The sequence below is a fragment of the Mercenaria mercenaria genome, chromosome 5 (assembly GCF_021730395.1).
Source record: "Mercenaria mercenaria strain notata chromosome 5, MADL_Memer_1, whole genome shotgun sequence".
Lineage (NCBI taxonomy): Eukaryota > Metazoa > Mollusca > Bivalvia > Venerida > Veneridae > Mercenaria > Mercenaria mercenaria.
The window spans coordinates 94,130,491-94,150,510 of NC_069365.1; the positions used below are offsets into that span (position 1 = coordinate 94,130,491).

The 20,020-nt window shown below is 35.0% G+C and overlaps 2 protein-coding genes across 7 annotated transcripts in view; one reads left to right on the forward strand and one right to left on the reverse strand.

Moving 5' to 3' along the window:
- The window catches only part of LOC123558669 (ankyrin repeat domain-containing protein 10-like), a 29,412-nt gene extending 19,312 nt beyond the window's left edge, over window positions 1-10,100 (reverse strand). For 2 of the 5 annotated variants that reach the window (XM_053544363.1, XM_053544364.1), the window contains exons 1-4: window positions 9,754-10,099; window positions 8,696-8,860; window positions 6,234-6,325; window positions 763-1,265 (exon numbers count right to left, since the gene is read on the reverse strand). In XM_053544363.1, coding sequence (XP_053400338.1) covers window positions 763-1,265; window positions 6,234-6,325; window positions 8,696-8,860; window positions 9,754-9,948 — 955 coding nt within the window. In that variant the 5' untranslated portion in view covers window positions 9,949-10,099. Of the gene's footprint in view, window positions 1-762; window positions 1,266-6,233; window positions 6,326-8,695; window positions 8,861-9,256; window positions 9,410-9,753 lie in introns of all 5 variants that reach the window. The other 3 variants (XM_053544362.1, XM_053544360.1, XM_053544361.1) reach the window with 3 other exon arrangements.
- A 136-nt stretch (window positions 10,101-10,236) lies between these two features.
- The window catches only part of LOC123557979 (sorting nexin-25-like), a 53,720-nt gene continuing 43,936 nt past the window's right edge, over window positions 10,237-20,020 (forward strand). The window contains exons 1-8 of one of the 2 annotated variants that reach the window (XM_053544358.1): window positions 10,237-10,389; window positions 11,303-11,541; window positions 12,652-12,812; window positions 15,208-15,339; window positions 16,234-16,412; window positions 17,744-17,930; window positions 18,526-18,593; window positions 19,239-19,330. In XM_053544358.1, the coding sequence (XP_053400333.1) occupies window positions 10,254-10,389; window positions 11,303-11,541; window positions 12,652-12,812; window positions 15,208-15,339; window positions 16,234-16,412; window positions 17,744-17,930; window positions 18,526-18,593; window positions 19,239-19,330 (1,194 nt within the window). In that variant the 5' untranslated portion in view covers window positions 10,237-10,253. The remainder of the gene's footprint in view (window positions 10,390-11,302; window positions 11,542-12,651; window positions 12,813-15,207; window positions 15,340-16,233; window positions 16,413-17,743; window positions 17,931-18,525; window positions 18,594-19,238; window positions 19,331-20,020) is intronic. The other variant, XM_053544359.1, reaches the window with a different exon arrangement.

The following is a 20,020-nucleotide window of genomic DNA, read 5'->3' on the forward strand; positions in this document are numbered from 1 at the left end:
AACGATGCAAAGAAGCTATTAAAATACCAGTTTTAGTGATGATAGAGAAAGTGGTTCGTGAGTTTTCTCTATTCTACCTGTAGATGACAATCTGTGCATAAGACAGCTTAGAAGTAAAAAAAGAGTTAATCAAGGGGTGACAGCAAAAGAGGTCTATCGGCTTCTTTGTTGAAAGGCTCTTACACTTCTTTCACTCTCAACCCTGGATCATTAAATTGAATCAACATTTCATGTGGTTTATCTATTTTAGACAGGACTAAAACCTGTGTCTCAGATTACCATTCTTTACAGTATATTTTCTCAGATTTTAATTTGTCCTCCACACAGAAAAAGACCACTTTCAAAATTCTTTAATCAAGTCTAAAAAATGTATTTTGTTCAAGTGCAAATCAATTGTGTAATATTTGCTGTGCAACACATTTCTGACAATCCTAAAGACTCTATGAAACTAAATATATATCTAAATTGTCAAGATTTTCGAAGACCAAAAAATATAAATAATTATGTATGCTATTAAGATATTTCCTCTTAAAAATATTTATTTCCACAGTCTTACCTCACTGTTCGGCTAAAAAATGTGTTTCCAGACTACATGTGACATGTTCTTACACGATGTAGGAAGACCCTTGCTTCATTAATAAACTCAACCACAAATTTACAACAAGTAACTGGCAACTTACGAAATTATTAAACGGGTCACTTTAAATTCAAATGGTCGAAATATTTATCTCTAACCAAAAGTTGCAAAAACATTTATATTACCATCTTGTCTTGCTCTTTTGTACGAGTCTTCATCAACATCCTCTCTCCCCCTCTTTCTACCAGCCAATGGGATGAGATTCTGCAACACACCATGATTCAGCAGGACATCTCCATTCTGTAATGCAGGGGAGACACCATTTGACATTGCTGATTGGCTGAACTCTTGTGACCCTTCCTCCATCTCCATATCACAGTCTTCTGATTGGTTGTTATTGAGCCCATTTTCTATATGGGTGTGATGGGGTGTGCCATTTATTGCAACATGGGGGTGAGAATGATATGTATTTGTGGAAATAAAGTTTTGACCACTTGACTGGCCTTCAGGAGATGTTCTACCATTATGAAATGAGCTGAACGATGAGTTTGTTCCAATATTTGCTGGGTTGGTGGCAGGTTGATTTTCCTTCTGTAATTGAGTTGCCCTCTCCAAATAACTTGCACATTCTGTGTAACCTGCAGCAGCCGCCACTTCACTCGGCAGACAGCCACTGTAATTCTTTAGCCTGTAATAGAATATTGCAAATTTATCAAAAGCTTTCAAAATATTTTGATGACAAAATACATCAATGACTTTTTTAAACCATCAGCAATGTGAAAATCAAGCAATTTAGCTGTTATTCTTTCGCTATTTAAATAAATTAAAGTAACCAGGCATTCACAGATTGAGACAAGAGCTGTCTATAACAGTGCCTTCAACTATCTGGAGCACTACCACCGAATACTAGCTTACAAAAAATTCTTTAGCAAACTTTCCTCCATTGTCCATTGAAAATTTGTTTTTTGTTTTGTGTAGATGGGTGAAACGTTGCACCAACACTATTATAGGTCATATTTCGACTTTCAAGCTTTCATACAGGTGCCCCTTGGTGCATTATTTTATTTCTGGCAGGTACCTTGGTAGAATCATCGACATTCTGTAAGCCTGCTGGATGGCTTCCTCACATGAGGAGTTCAACATGGTGTCACCCGAAACGATGCTCCAACCCACACTGGTGATAGGAAAGTTTTTAAAGTAATCAGAGTTCAGGGACATTAACCACTGAAAATGGGGCGTAATTTTGCCAAAATGTGGACATAAGTTATTCAACTCATGTAGCCCAAGATTTGTGGATAACCTCAAAACATTCATTCGAGTAGTTTCTGAGAAATATGCTTAGTTTTTAAACATATTTATTGCATGAATTCCTCAAATAACAATAGTACAGTAACCATTTTGCATGCAAAGGATATTGATGAAAGCACATTGTACTTATAAGGTCAATCTTCTATTATAAAATATACACCAAAAACATGGCTTAAATTTACAAAACAAAATAATATTTCTTGTGCAATACATCCAATTTTAGAAGAAAATATATATAAGAGATGTTTTTGAAAATTGTAGACACTTAACATTATATTTTTAACATATAAGGCTCTTTTATTTTATGCTAACTAATGAAATACTGTATTCTATCGGTTAGGAATATATCTCACCTCGAAGTGAGAAAATGTTCACATTTTCACTCGCGCTACGCGCTCATGAAAATATTTGAAATTTTCTCACTTCTCAGTGAGATATATTCCACATTCACTCAAAACAAACAAATATCCTCTATATATTTGACATTTAAATATACAAGCTAGAGTTAAATAACTTGCCCTGTTAAGGCATCCATGATTCAGAATACATGTTCAATTTCAAACAACCTTGGAAGATAAATATTCAAAATTTAATAAAGACTTTCTAGTTAATTCCTTAATTGGAAATGCAAACAAGCTACTGAGAAACAGAAATATTAAGCAGTAACTCTTGTTTCTGCCTAAAAAGGGAAATCAACAACTTGTATTACACTAACAGTATCTCTGAGCTATCCTCACGCCTTTTTAAAAGTTGGATCCATCACCTGAATAACATACACTAAGACTTCCTAAGATGACCCTCAGATGGATGAGAGTGTTAAAACAAGAGCTGTCACATGAGACAGCGCGCTCGACTATTTCGATGCTGGATAGTGAAACTGGGCACATATGAAGAAACTAGAGCTGTCACTGGAGTGTTTAATGACTCCAATTGTGGATGAAGATATTGCACAATAGTCTGAGTCTATGTCAAAAATATTAACTTAAGGTAATAAGAGAGGTAAAGATAAAATGTATCAAAACACTAAGTATATCCTAAGCAAAAAGGGGCATAATTCATAAATATTGGTGCAAGAATTATGCATCTTGTGTCATGGTGTGGGTGATGATGTTGAACAACTATTTTAAGTTTGAATCAAATCCATTCAGTAATAACAGAGACAGAGTGAAAGTGCATCAAAACTTTAACCTAAAATTCTAAGTAAAAAGGGGAATAATTCATGAAAATTGTGCCAGAGTTATGCATCTTGTGTCATATGATGTGGGTGATGATGCTGAACAACTGTAAGTTTGAATCAAATCCATTCAGTAATAACAGAGGTAGAGTGAAAGTGCACCAAAACTTTAACCTGAAATTCTAAGTAAAAAGGTGGGGGGGGGGGGGGGGGGGCCAATAATTCATGAAACAAGAGCTGTCTGATGACAGCGCGCTCGACTATTCGAAGAATTGATTGAAGAATGGGGTCAAAATATTTCCACAGATATTCAGACAAAAGAAATAAATAGATTAGACAAACAATGTTCCTGTATTTCTTTGATTTCGATAAGTCTTGCACTAAATGGCAATGTATGAACCAATTTCAAAGTCCAAAAAGGGCCATAATTCAGTCAAAATAGTTATGTACTCTTGCCTACAGATGGAAATCATAATGATAAACAAGTGTTCAAAGTTTAAAAGCCATATGTCTAATAGTTTTGACAAAACGTGGACTTGTATGAAAACAGAACCAATTTTGAAGTCCAGAAAGGGCCATAATTCAGCCAAAATAGATGACAGAGTTATGTACTCTTTCCCACGGATAGAGACTATTATACTAAACAAATGATAAAAGTTTCAAAGCCATATGTCAAACACTTTACAAAAAATATAAACTGTTACGGAAAACTTTACCAAGATTTCTAAGTCAAAAGGGGCCATAATTCAGCCAAAATCCTTGATGGAGTTATGTACTCTTGCCTATAACTGGATATGATGATGGTAAACAGGTGTTGAAAGTTTCAAAGCTTTATCTCAAAAGACTTTGTCAAAATGTGAACTGGTACGAAATATTAACCCAGATTTCTATGTCAAAAAGGGCCATAATTCAGCCAAAATCCTTGATGGAGTTATGTGCTCTTGCCTATAACTAGACATGGTGATGGTAAACAAGTGTTAAAAGTTTCAAAGCTTTATCTCAAAAGACTTTGTCAAAATATGAACTGGTACGAAAAACTTAACCAAGGTTTCTAAGTCGAAAGGGGCCATAATTCAGCCAAAATCCTTGATGGAGTTATGTACTCTTACCTATAACTGGCCATAGTGATGGTAAACAAGTGTTGAAAATTTCAAAGCTTTATCTTAAAAGACTTTGTCAAAATATGAACTGGTACGAAAAACTTAACCATGATTTCTAAGTCAAAAGGGGCCATAATTCAGCCAAAATCCTTGATGGAGTTATGTACTCTTGCATATAACTGGCCATGGTGATGGTAAATAAGTGTTGAAAGTTTCGAAGCTTTATCTCAAAAGACTTCGTCAAAATGTGGACTGGTACGAAAAACTTAACCAAGGTGTGACGCCGACGCCAAAGCCGTGGTGAGTAGGATAGCTCTACTTATTCTTCGAATAGTCGAGCTAAAAATAAGTTTCAAATCTATATGCCTTTTCAGAGCTCCAGATAAGATGCGTATTTGCGTAAATACGTTTTGAAATTTACAAAAAACGCATTTAAAATCAAACCTACGCGTACTGATACGCATTGAAAAAACGGGATACGTATTTTACTCGATTTAAGTGCGTAATCCAATTTTATCGTAAATCAAGCATATCCTTTTTGTAATCGAGTACAACAAACAAAATGGTGTCTCATAAAAGCAAACGCAAACGATATCGTAAAATAATGCCATTTTCTTCTTCAAGTGTATTAGTGTGTGACAGGAGATGACTCGGACAATGCCTATCGCTAAGCACGTGATCTATGATATATAATGGGTAACTGTTGAAAAAGCCGAAGCACACACATGTTGGTGTTTCTGAAAAAAACATTGACAGTCAAAGTATCACTGGCTGTTGATATATCGCAGTGGTCAGTAACTGAAATTAAGATGTAGTGTAAGATGTAATGTATGCAGTAAACTAAATGTTAAAACTATTTGAATGAAGGCTCAAAAATATTCAGGAAAACAGCATTAGTCGACAAAGGCACTTCAGCGGAGCACATGAATATCAGAAAATTATACAAACAGTTATTATTATTACCCTTTTAAATGATTTCGAATTCTGAAAAACCATTTAGAATTCTAAAATACCCTTTTGAAAAAACATCTAGGAGTAAAATACCATTTGAAAAAAAAAACTAGGGGGTAAAATACCCTTTAACCTAAAATCTTATCTGGAGCTCTGCCTTTTGGCAATAGCTGTATGTACTTGCATGCAAAACTTTAACCAGAATTTTCTAAGTCCAAAAGGGGGCATAATTTGGTCAAAATGAAGGTCAGAGTTATGGGACTTGCTGCTATCAACTAGTTTTATAACCCCGAAGACACATGTGAAGTTTCAATTCAATATCTGCATTAGGTTTGGAGATAGTAACTTGCATGTAAAACTTTAACCAGAATTTTCTAAGTCCATAAGGGGGCATAATTTGCTCAAAATACATGTTAGAGTTATGGAACTTGACCCAGTGAGGTTGGTAATTGACCTAGAAAAAGAATAAATAAGTTTCAAAGCTATATGCCTTTAAATGATAGCTGTATGTACTTGCATGCAAAAACTTAACCAAGGTGTGACGCCGACGCCAACACCAGGGTGAGTAGAATAGCTAGACTATTCTTTGAATAGTCGAGCTAAAAATGGTGCCAGAGTTATGCACCTTGTGTCAATGATGTGGGTGATGATGTTGAACAACTATTTTAAGTTTGAATCAAATCCATTCAGTAATAACAGAGATAGAGTGAAAGTGCATCAAAACTTTAACCTGAAAATCTAAGTGAAAAGGGGGGATAACTCATGAAATATTGGCGCCAGAGTTATGGCCCTTATGTCCGATGATGTGGATGATGTTGAGGAATAAGTATTTCAAGTTTGAATCAAATCCATCAGGTAATTACAGAGATAAGTTGAAAAAAGAAAAAGTGTAAAAAAAACTAACCAAGGTGGGGACGCAGAAAGACGCCAGGTCGAGTAGGATAGCTCTCCTTATACTTCGTATAGTCGAGCTAAAAATACCATTTTTCTCATCCACCAGAGGGTCAACTTAGTCCTGAAACAAGCTTCAACAGAACCACAGTAGACCTCTGGTGTGCAAGAACAGATTAAAACTCTAATCAGTAAAACAAAATGGCATGGTTATAATATCTAAGTTCCTTACTCGAGTTTAGCACCCTGAGATACCAGCAGGCTGACACACTCCATGCTGCCTGTTCTTGCTGCCTTGTGTATAGGGGTCTCACCCATGTAGTCCTGAAATATACACAATACACAAATATTTTACAACTTCAGAAAACTGCTCATTTGGTAGCCATTTAAAGTTCATTGCACATGCTTTTGCAATTTGAGGTATAAATTAAAGCTCTTATAAAACATTATTCAAGAAAAATGGACAGCAATAAAATATACAAAGAACAGCCAATTTTCTCAGTACAAAAGGGCTACATTGGCAAAATGCAAGAAAGTGCAAATTAATGGTTCCCTGCCTACTTAAGGCCACTATAGAGGATTGTTTTGGTTGTTTGTTTGTTTTGGGTTTAACGCCGTTTTTCAACAGTATTTCAGTCATGTAACGGCGGGCAGTTTACCTAACCAGTTTTCCTGGATTCTGTACCAGTACAAACCTGTTCTCCGCAAGTAACTGCCAACTTCCCCACGTGAATCAGAGGTGGAGGACTAATGATTTCAGACACAATGTCGTTTATCAAATAGTCACGGAGAACATACGCCCCGTCCGAGGATCGAACTCACGACCCTGCGATCCGTAGACCAACGCTCTACCTACTGAGCTAAGCGGGCGGGCTACTATAGAGGATTGTCTTTGGCATACATGCATTTTTTATTTCACAGGTGTTCAACAATTATAGTCCAATTCAAATGGTATTTCATCTGTCATAGAGTAAAAAATCTATATATGAAAATGCAAAATGATTTTGCTTTTGTTGTCAATAAAAGCTTTATCCCATTTCCATCTTTTTTATCAGCACAGAAAATATCTTAAGTTAAAAAGTTATAGACCATTCCATGAAATAATAGTAGTAATCATGCATGTGTTGTGTATACAATGTACATCTTAAATCTGGTAGTTCTGGAATTGCATTTCATTAGTACATTCCAATTAATGATTCAAACAAAAGGGCTTGTCAGTGCAAGAGGTAGACAGGGCTTGAAATAAAGGTACATTTTTATTTACCGTCACTTTGTGAAACAATTAACATGAGCTCTGTCGAGCTTTTGAGCAACCCTATTTTAAGAACAGTTAAAACTAATTAATTAATAGGAATAGGAAAATAGAGTATGTCCTCTTGTCTATTTCTTGGGCTGTAATCTCTTGTAATTTCTTGTAACTGTTTTCTTTTTCTAGGCCAATTACCAACCTCACTGGGTCAAGTCCCATAACTCTGACATGTATTTTGGCCATGTAATAGTAATCATGTTAAGACAGTGAAATTCTGTGGCATGTTACATTTTAAAAAACTAGCGTTTGGCTAAGGTGTATCATCTGTAGTGATCTTTACTCACCTTCTAACAATAAACAAGTGTAAAAACATTCAAAGCTGTAACAAACGTCACATACGTCTTATTGTTAACATTCTCCAACACCTAAACATGCAGAATCAACATGAACAAGTGGCTATATAATACAGTATTGCAAAGATCGTGAACAAGTTAAAATTAAGTTCAAGACTTCAAGTTATTAGTTAACCCAACTTAGATTAGTAATTATAAAGATAAGTAAGGTACACCAAGAAAGTTATGTAAAGTGAAATCACAACCATGTAAGACAAGTGTACGAAGAAAGCAAAATAACGTAAAACATGTGCATTTATCACAAATCCATCACTGAGTATAATCATATTCAAATATCACTGAATTTTCCATAATGACATGTAATTATACTTTGCAAGTCCATTATACTTTGCAAGTCACTTTATAACAATAACTTGTGCACATACTTATAAAGGCTGAAGGAAACTTTTTACAACATTTTGGCTTTAAATTACATTTTCATGTTTAACATATAAAATATCATTTAGCGATTCCTTCTTTTTAGGTATGCAGAGTTTCAATTATTACAGAAGCAGAAGGTGGAAGTGGCAAAGCAGAGGGATGGGGGACCTTTAATGTTGAACTTTACTTGCCACAGCAAAAGTAGTCAGACCCACACCACTATAACAGAGGAAAACCCTGCCCAATTCCCCACCCCTCCCTGTTAATGAAACTCAGGTGCATGGATGAGCACCTCAGTAGAACCACTGACCTATAATATTCATTAACCCTTACCCTGCTAAATTTCTATAATGAAATTGTCCATCTTTCAATTTGGAGAGTACCATTACCTGCTGAAAGGGGTGCTTACCAAAAAGATACTGACTGAATGGCGAACAGTGCAGACCATGATCAGACTGCACGGATGTGCAGGCTGATCTTGGTCTGCACTGGTTGCAAAGGCAGAATCACTTGCCGCCAGCATGCTTAGGGTTAAGGCTGAAATGAACAGAAATGAGGATGGCCTTGCAACTGAATTGAAGTCAGAAAGGAAATATTACACTGAATTTATTCTCAAATAATCATGCCTCACAATACAATCCAAGCTGCAGCAAAAAGAAATGGACCTATTACCTGTGCATTTAGATCACATTTTGATTGAGCCAGCCAGTAGAGACACTGTGGGTGACCTCCAAAAGCACTTAAATGTGCAGGGCTTTGAGAAAACCTGGAGGACACTACATCACACCCTTTCACTATTCCCTCCAAGGAATTAGTCAAGCGTCTCAAACAAGCCAGCTACAATGTAGAAAAGTGGTAGGTGTTTCAGTTGAATAAGCAATTATCTCCATAGAAAGGGAATATTTTTAGCTAAAAGCAGCACTTTGTGTCAAAGTAAAATATGCATGACCTTCAAACACTTCCAAACAGTTAATGGCATCAAGTTTTACATAGACTATAGCAATGTATTTTGTGAAAAGGATCAACTGATGACAATTTTTCATTTGCTTCACTGTTATTTCATTGCTCAAAATACTCTTAATTTTTACTAAACAGGCTTTAGTTAACTAACGTATTTTTTTTTGGGTAAATATTTAAGCAATGTAATGCTTTAAATTGGCAAACCATAATGCTGCAATCAGATTTTCAAATATTCCCTTTCAAGTGTTATTATCATAAGAAAACAAACAATACCTGTCTATTTATAGTGGCACCACAGTGGAGAAGCCATTTTAAACAGTGACAATAACCGCCATAAGCTGCTATATGAGATGGAGTCTGGTTTAATCGTTCTGTAGGTGCATCACAATTTCCACCTCTTTGCAGCAAAAGCGTCAAGCATTGTAACTGAATCACATTAATAATAATTTTGAATTATGACACTGACTCATTATAACAGCTCTTGTTTGTAAACAAAATAATTATAAGATTAAAAACAAAATATTTTCTAACATCATTCAAGGTTACTGCATGTCACGAAATAACAAATTTAGTAAGATTACTAATGCAAGTAACGAAGTAATCTAATGCCACACGCCATATTCTCCCCACTGAATAATTGTCACGTGACTACTTTCGGTTTACATTGGCTGAAAATTATTTGGGTCAAGGCCATTTACATTTTTTTTTAGAATTTATGGAAACTTTGTATTCTAAACTGAAACTCACATCAATCATGACTACAAAATTACCTTTCCAAAATATGCTGCCCAATGTACAGGTGACCAGCCGTAAAAATCGTCTTCTTCATACAAATCAAAATCGCCGGCAGACAACAAAGAGGCAAGTTGTTCAATATCACCGTCTCGGCACGCGCGGTGAACTGGGAAACTTCTCCTTAAATAGTCCTCGCTGGCAGGCGTCCAATTTCCATCATCGTGTGACATTTCTATTGTTTTATATGTCTACTTGAGCCTGTTCCTAAATTTGTTGTTTAAAATGTGTGATCAAACACATTTCAAATTTAATTTTTCAAAGTTCATCACCCCCGCCATTCACATGTATGTTTTGCTAATGCGGGCACCTGTTTTGTTTTGACGTCAGTCACATTAATTTTATAAGCGAAATATTAATTTGAATTTTTAAAAATAAATGGGGAAAAAACGTAAAAATTATACCAACAAGGATTTTGTATAAAGTTTATTTGTTTGAAATAAACCTGCCACTGTTCATTCCCACAAAATTCATCTGAATGCAATTTCAAAGAAAAAAGTACCCAATAAATTTTCGTCATAATTTTTCTATTTTATTGGAAATAAAATCAGCTGTCTGCAATTTTCGGCAATGTAAATTTGTAACTTGTGAACAGTCACCAGCTGTATTTGAAGGTTTTAAGTTTTACTCTCATTAAAGGATTAATGTATCATTTCATGTTTAATAAAAGATTAAGAGTTTAGCACTTTTTCCTATTTCCTTTAGTGAATATATATCCGGACATACAAATTCGGACTACAAAAAACATATGCACTTTTAAGCTACTTGTTCCTTGTCTGTCTTTTAGGACAAAAGCAATGATTAGAATATTCTTTCTGTTTATAAGGAAGGTTGAAACCTTGTTATAGCACTGAATTAAATTTTGCTAATGTAGTAAAATACCCAGGATCTAACCCCAGACCTCGTGATCTGTAGGCAGACACTCTTAACCACATCATTGAAGGGTTAGCTGAACAGCTATGGCTGTTGGAAGTGGCCTTTATACCTACAACCACTACACTCCTGTCCTCTAGCATTGAAGGACCTGGCATCAACTGAACCTCCTATCAGTTCCTAGCCTATAGCACGAGGCATCAATTGAACTCTACTATCAGTTTCTAGCCTTAGGCATCAACCGAACCTCCTATCAGTATCAGTTTCTACTTTCTAGCCTTAGGCATCAACTGTACCTCCTATCAGTATCAGTTTCTAGCCTGAGGCATTAACTAAACCTCCTATCAGTGTCAGTTTCTACTTTCCAGCCTGAGGCATCAACCGAACCTCCTATATTATAAAATATGTATAATTTATAATAAATGTAAATATGGTCGAAATTCTTGTACACACCAGTTTTTACTTTCTAAATAATCAATATAATAAATATAATTATGCTGTTAAAGTCTTGCTCTGTGTTGAAAATATTTATAGATTTATATAGGGGCCTACTTTCTAATGAAAAACTGTTTATTTCTCACATGTCACCAGACTTTTGGAGCGCATTGTATTTTGTTACAATTATTATAAATCATCTGTAATTTCCTGTTATAGCAGTGATGAGTCTTCCGCCACCAGTTGCTTGTGGATGTATTATTGGTATATTAGCAGTTCTCTACCACTACGACTTGCTGTTTACAACATTTACTATCTGTGTTCATCTTGCCGTGGGTACACTAGGAATATATCTAGGTGTATCATGGGCGCTGGTACGAGGGAAGCAGTACACTCCACCGGAACTACCCAAGGCGTTAAGGCATCCTCACATCAGTTTAGTTCTACAAAATATGATGGTAAGTCAGTGGCAGAAGGGTCGGCAAAATCAACTGTCCTGCTTGCCCAGCTTGGCTCAGAGCCCGTATGGACATGTAATTATTTCATCATATTTTACTCTATAACCATTATACAGACAAGTAGAAAGTAGCTCTTGGCAAAAACCTATAAGTAAGTCGAAGTCATATTGTCTTTGGATGCAGATTCATCCAAAGCTGAACAAAGTCTATATTTTGTGACAGTCTGGCTGCATGAACCAGGATGATTGAAAAACACTTCTTGGATTTTTTTGTAATCTTTGTCATGAGCAGGTAGCTTTATTGTCACAATGTTTTTCCTGTGGCATCCTTCCATTACCTCCATCATCTTTATTTAAATATATAAAGTGGGCCTAATGCAAGAATTAGCAAATCCTACAGTACCATACTTGATTGAAAAAAGATAATTACTTTATAAGAAAACCCCTGCTATATTCAGACTGCGGCATTGTCAGGCTCCTTGTATATTTTCTAGTTTTCTTCTAGTTTTAAATGCCATTTTGTATCATTTCTGTGTTGCCATTGAAGCATTTGAAATTACTGATTCTAAAGGAAATTTACTGCATTTCAATGTTGCCAATAGTAAAGATGCTAAATTTTCAGTAGAAGATTTATATTAGTTTCCTTTGCTTGGAACAGAAATTGATGACAAACAAATGCCATATGTGGCTTGAACAAATTGATAGTCACTGTGTAATATTACAGTTATACTGACCTGCTCTAGAAACATTTTTGTCTACAGGGTATAATTTATACATGTATATATTGAAAACAGAATTTCTAAAAGTTTGTGAAGGCTACAGCAATGCCAATAGACATGATATTGAGCCGTGCCGTGAGAAAACCAATGTAGTGGGTTTGCGACCAGCATGGATCCAGACCAGCCTGCGCATCTGCACAGTGGTCAGGATCCATGCTGTTCGCTAAAGGTTTCTCTAATTATAATAGGCTTTGAAAGCGAACAGCATGGATCCTGACCAGACTGCGCGGATGTGCAGGCTGGTCTGGATCCATGCTGGTTGCAAACCCACTATGTTGGTTTTCTTATGGCACGGCTCAATTATGTATCTGATACATGTTTTATTTTCACAGGAGGCTAGGTCAGAGTTTAAGCCAGGCCTGAATAAAGTGGTGATTTCACGCAACATGGATTTAGCCTTACAAGATATTATAAATTTGCTGCTGCGTGATTTTATACTGACATGGTACAAGGACCTATCAGTAGACCATGATTCCCTGCAAACATATTTACAGTAAGATATTACTAAGTCTTATTTTTCATACTTTAATTAAGATAGAATATAATTTATAACAGAATCATGTTTTAAGGAGGTAGGTTACCTTTATATTTGTATGTGCGCATGTCCAACCGGAAGCTAACGTGACGGTTTACGACGACGTTTACGACAAACTAAATGTGTTTGTATATTCATTCTTCTGAAAACAAATCATAGACCTGTCATCGATCTGACGCTTTATGGTTTAATAATGCAGAAATAATGAATAAATTGCCGCAGAAACGCTTCAAAACAATGTTGCCTTAAAATGACGTCATGATGTTACGTGTCAGTTACCGCGCAAAATTAATAGCTTTTATCTTGAAAGTACGTAATTCTGTGCATTTTCTTTATTCAAATTATTTTCAAGTTACTTATATACTAAAACTAAGATCTAAAATTGTTCAAATTTCAGTAGAAAATTGTGGTTTCTTGAATTGAATTGATGTTACCATGGAAACGAAGCCCGTGACCTATGTATCTAAATGTAAAATTCAATAGCGTTGACACTAGTCTATTTAGGAAACACAGCTTCGGCTTTTTTTTTTCATTTCAACAATATCCATGAGAATAATAGTAGCATGCTGAACGATTTTTCCATGAAAAATGCCAGACGATGGGTACTGCTGTAAGTATTCTAAGCTTAGAAATTTGTTTGAATAAATGCAGATAACACGAAAATATAACTTACGTTAGAAATAATATGTTTTAAAGCTACATCAACTAGAAAGATAATCTTATTCAATATTATTTTATAAGAAATTACGACAAAAAGCAAGATATAAGCCATTTTAAACATCTCTGTTGCCATGGTTACTTTAAACTTTAAGAAAAATAGGGTACCATGTATAGTGCTTGGTATTTTGCTAATAATATTACCCAAATATTCCATTTTGGTCATTAACAGAATGGCACTGAAGCTGTCGAAAACCCCTATTTTTATACATAGTTGTTTAAAAATGAGAGAAAATGCGTTACCATGGAAACACGAGCCCCGCGACATATACATTTTAAGCTTATATTAGAAAGCTAACGTGCATATTAGTAAAATTATAGATTATGCTGACTTCTACGGATATCAATGAAACTAAAATACACTGAAAAGTGTTAAATATCCGTATTTTCCTTCTTCTTTCAATATAAAATACCTTTGAAGGGTCATGTTCTTCAAACCTGGATAAAAATTGAACTTGAAGGGACAGAGACAAACGAAACTGATATTTTAGCAGTTAAAACTTCATATTACACGAAATACAAAAAGATGCTGCGGTTCAACTAATTTGAATTTACCCTTGTAACAAGGTAACCTACCTCCTTAAGGTATCTTAAAAATGAGCAAAGGTTATATGCCTGTGGAATAAATATTATATGTGGCATATAACCAGTTTAAAGTGTTTAAATATATTAAAACATGGACCTGCTATATTTCATATTGATTCTTATTTGTCTTTTTTGTGAACAAGTAGATGAAATAGTGAAGCACATGTATGATGCCAAATGTAGGTGGATGTAACTTGAGTGTATATCAAAATCCCATTGTTCAAAATCCCCTCCACTGAAAAATGACTGGGTGTTACAAACCCCTTCACACATTTGCAGGAGGTATCATAATCCCCTCTGCGATTAACATTATAGATATATAGATATCAGTGCTCCAAATTATTTTATGTTTGCTAAAGGCATTGTATTTTCGTGCTTTATGCAATAGACTTTTAAGTTGTATATAGTTGTATTTGAACTTGATGAAAGAAGTAAAAATCACAGAGGGGATTATGATACCCCCTGCAAAAGTATGAAGGGGATTTTGTAACACCCTGTCATTTTTCAGTGGAGGGGATTTTGATCAAGGGGATTTTGATTGTCTCCCAGATGTGACATCTACATTTAACAGTTAAAATGTTAAAATACAGGAGGTAGCAAGTCCCATTGTGAAATGGGTTTAGTGAGGGTTTTTTTTGTGTGCCTAATAATTGATTCAGAGTGTGTGAATTAAGAATAACACTGTTCTGTTATATCATCCAGTTCTAAAAATCTTTTATATAAAATAATAGACCAAAACAAAAAAAACGCTCTCTCAGTATAATTGAACTATATTTGTATACATAGACACAGCTTCAGATTTGTGGAAGCAACACAAAATGTTTTTGCATGGCATATTTGATTCCCTATTCTGAATTCTGTGAAGTAACTTTCATGCATTAGAGAATGTACCATGTTTTGCTGAAACAACACTGTTTTATGTCCCCGTGCTTTGGACATCTTAATTGATTGTATATAATTATTCAGTGTTATTACATGACACTTTAATATACAAGTCGCTGTTGAATATATTCAATCATTTTTTTTGAAATAGTTTTCTTTTGTTTATTAGGACAGATTTGTGGAAACTGATAGAGAACGTCAGTGACAGATTGACAAAAATAGACACTGTCCAGTTCATTACACAAGATGTTGTCAATAAACTCAAACAACACTTTCAAGACATTCGATTGGCAACAAAGAAGTATGTTATTTAGCTTAAATTTGTATTGAGTGGTTTGCTGATTAATTGTAAGAGCCTAGTCGAAACCATTGCCTTAGGCAATACTTTTATGTCTTCCAGAAAATTGAAGTACGATTAAGACAAGCTTGTTTTTATGCCCCCGAAGGGAGGCATATATTAGTTCGTTAGTTTGTTCGTTTGTCACAACGTTAACTTTTTGCATGAAGGCACTTTACTCGCGAACCACTGCACCCAGGACCTTCAAACTTCACATGCTGATAGTACTTATTGAGTACATGACCCCTATTGACTTTGGGGTCACCAGATCAAAGGTCAAGGCGCTGCGGGGGCATTTGTCACTATAAGTGACAGCTCTTGTTTGGTCTGGTTGTCTGTCAGGCTCTGAATCCATTACAAAATCCACTCTTCATCTTTATAACCCAAATTAAATGCCACAAATGCTAGCCATACTGAAACAACACAAAGAAAGCAACTTTCTATCATGTTTAAGGTCAAGGTTGCTCAATAAGATCAAAGGTCAAATAGAGATTATATTTATTTTGTTCACTCTGTATCTTTTAATTTCAAATAATTTACAACAAATGTTAACAGTAATAAGAAGATGAGCAAAAAGCAACTTACTTAAAACTTTCATGTTTCAAGGTCAGGGTCGCATATTTGGATCATGGGTCAAATAGGAATTATTTTCTGTCCACACTGTATCTTTTTATGTGGTGAAATTTTCATTTAGAGTTCTAAGTGGTTTGTCTTCCAACAAAACGTTTATTTGAATGCTTTATATAGTAAGTTAATACAAGTATTTGCTGCCTTTAAAACAACTTTGTTGAAAATCTTTATTTAATGATTTATTTATATGAAAAACATAACTTTTAATTGTACTTTTACTGATTTCAGAGGACCGTCAGATGAACCTATGAGGAAGTTTGTGTTACATCCCTGGCTACAATCTGAAGAGCAGGAATTAAACTTCCAGAGAAAAGTCAGCGAGGCCCTCTTGTTGGTGTTTCTGCCAAAATATTATTCCAAGTCTCCACCAATCAGACAACTACTGAGAGAAGTTGTAGCTAATACAGGTCTGCTTAGTTCTTAACCCTTACCCTGCTATATTTCTATAATGGACTGGTCCATCTTTCAATTTGGACAGTACCACTTATTACTCAAAGGGGTTTTCACTGAAAATTTACTGACTGAATAGCGAACAGTGCAGACCATGATCTGACTGCACGGATGTGCAGGCTGATCTTGGTCTGCACTGGTCGCAAAGGCAGAATCATCTGCCAACAGCAGGCTAAGGGTTAAGTTTATGTTTATATTCTGTGTTTGTTGGATTTTGAATCACATTGACACAACTTTAGGTCATATGGCAATTTCTTAAAGGTGCTGCAGAGCACCTGCCAGTGGATAGAACCATCAACTTTCTGTAAGCTAGCATGATGTCTTCATCACATGAAAGAATTTTACCCTATTAGTAAAGTTTTGAGCCAACAGTGATGGGTTGCAAGTGATTTGAAGTTAATGACCTTAACCACTCAGTCATGGAGATCCCTTATATATTGTTGAGAAGAATCTGAGGACTGAGTCCCAATTGTGAGAGTTTTTTTCTGGCTGAAAATTCCATCATACAGTCAAGCCTGTATAGAAAAGAAGAGCAAAAATGTGTGCTTTATTTGTAGACATATGAGCCGCGCCATGAGAAAACCAACATAGTGGCTTTGCGACCAGCATGGATCCAGACCAGACTGCGCAGTCTGGTCAGGATCCATGCTGTTAGCTAATGGTTTCTCTAATTCAGAAAGGCTTTGAAAGCGAACAGCATGGATCCTGGCCAGACTGCGCAAACCCACTGTGTTGTTTTTCCCATGGCACGGCTCATATGGTATTTTAGTTGCCTTCAGTTCAAAATGAGGGTTGTTGTCTTTGTCACAGATGATATTTATCATAAGTTTGACTTTACTGGGTGAAATTACAAAAAGTTATTGGTTTCTGCCGTCGAGTTTCATGCATTAAAATCAAGTTTTTATACTGTACTTATCATTTCATTTTAGTTTAACCTATTAAGAAACTGTTAAAGTTGGGTACTGTCATTACTATTTTTAGAACCAAGACTGAATACATTAACAATTTATAGCAAGTAAGTAAATAAATGATGTTATAATACAATGCATTTTGTTCGTTTCTGAAGAGAGAAAGTAATATTATATTACATACCTGTTAAAAAGCAGTGACCATTTTGTAAACAACCTAAGAATAGATATGTATAATTATATATATTTACATATGAAAGCACGTAACTGTTAAAAATGTAGAATTGCTTAGTTAAGACATACTATTAGGCTAAGCCAGAAATACTGCTGCTATTATATATGTTTACCTTCTGTTGTTAATGCTAACTATGGTTTTTCAGTTCTCAAGCCCTCCATAGATTTGATATGTGACCCAGATTATATCAACCTGCAGTTACTATCATATATTGAATATCGAGAGAAGCTCTCAGAAGACACCAGGAGAACCTATACATACGCTGCAACTTACGAAGATTTTGTTAAAATGATTGAGCAGTACGATGATATTGAACACTTGAAACAGTTAAGGTAAATATAAAAATCACGTCACAGTCAGAAAACATTCCTGGTAAAGTTGTGTCCATTCACCAAAACATTTTAGTAGTGATCAAGCAAGACTGTCAATCTAGAGGTTCTATCAAGATGTGGTGACCTTAAGCTCAAAGGTTAAGGTCACACTATGAGGTGAAAGATTTTACCTTATTTGATTTTATAGCAAATATGCTCTTTTTGAAGTATGAAATTATTCATCCTCCCATTTTCATTTCATGTATGGAAGTTGTCAGTAACTAACTTGTACGAAACAAACGTATAGTTGTGTGACATCTCTTGACTATTACCTAGAATAAACAATGGATCCCTTCTGTACTGTTACAGTGTAAACAGTAATTGTAGAATGACATGTAACAAAAACATGTGTTAAGTGGTTACCTGTCTTAAGCAGCCATTTTGGACTGTGGCGAACAAGGAAAGCAATGCTTTTTTTTGTAATCTTTCCATTATAAGAAAAAACCTCCCAAGGATATGTTTTAAAAATGTAAGATAGAATTTTGCAAGTTTCAGTATTGCAGAACATATCTTTAATATTGCACTTTAATAGTGGATATTTTTCTTCCTTTGACAGGTTTAACATAATGACTGAAATTATGCAGGCCACTACAATCAACAATTTGAAAAAGTCCAATTTTACAGGTAAAATATTTCATACATGTGTTCATCACTATATACATATGGTGACTGGTGATTAAAGGGTTGTCTGCTCAGTTAGGATGTCATGATAAAGAGCCCTACTAGACAATGAACATGCCTTCTAAGATATTATCTGTACTGGTTTTTCCAGGAAGCAGACTCGTTAGTGACTCAAATAAGCTTTAACTTTCACCACAGTCAAGCTAAAATAAATTAGTATAATTAAACTAAACTTTACATACTCATTTTATCTAAAACTATTCTTGCTTTATTGGCAGTATTTATGCAAAAACATTTAAGTGTCATATTTTTTATGTGTTCTGTGGCTTTACCATCTGGTTGAATGTTTTTTATTCTTTCTCCTAAAAAGGAGAAATAATTCAACAAGTTTTTATCAAGTCTTCTACTATTAATTTGAAGAGGGATTAAATTGGAGAAGGGGAAGCGAATGGTTTGACTAGTAATTTAATTTATCAAACCTCCAAAGGTCAGTTAATGTAGGTAAGCACAGTATTCAGCTAATGAAGTACACTATTTGTTACTAGATAATCCAGGGACCAGTAATAGCTGGGGACCAGTAAAAATTACTACATTTGACAGGCCAGTAAAAGATACTCATTTACTGAGATGCAATATTTTTGTTACTAGATAAGCCGGGGACCAGTAAAGGAGAAAGAAGACAAAGTACAGCAAAAGGAGAACTTCTGAAACAGAGGAATCTTAAAAGATACATCAATCAGGTTTACTAATTAATTAAATTTATTCTTTTAGTTGCATCTTTTCATGATATTTTATGGCTACTGTGTAATCTGATATTCAGGTGGCTACTTATTTGTAGATGATTTTGAGTGAAAGAGGAAATCGAATTCTTTGAACAGATGAAATTTACTTTTATTTTATCTTTAAATTTTGAAAATCTATGAAGTCAACCCATGAATAGCCATTTTTAGCTTGACTATATGAAATTTTCAAATAGTAAGCTATTGTAATCAATCTTCTGTCGGTGTCTGCATCCACGTCAAAAGGTTAAAGTTTTACATGTAAGCAGGTTTCTCAGAAACTACTAAGCCAAGTGCTTTCAAACTTCACACATATCTTTGGCATCATTAGATGACCTCCCAGGACAAGTAACATAACCCTAGCTTTTATTTGTCAAAATTATGCCCCTTTTTAAGTTAGAATTTCAGGTTACAATTTTGCATGTAAGCTGGTTTCTCAGAAACTACTGGGTACTTGGTCAAATGCTTTCAAAATACACACATATCTTTGGCATTACGAGATGACTTCTCAGGACCAGTTACATAACCCTAGCTTTTATTTTGTCAAAATCATGCCCCTTTTGAACATAGATTTGTGACAGTTTTGCTTGGAAGCATATTTCTCAGGAATTACTTGACCAAATGTTTTCAGATTCTCCACGCATCTTTGGC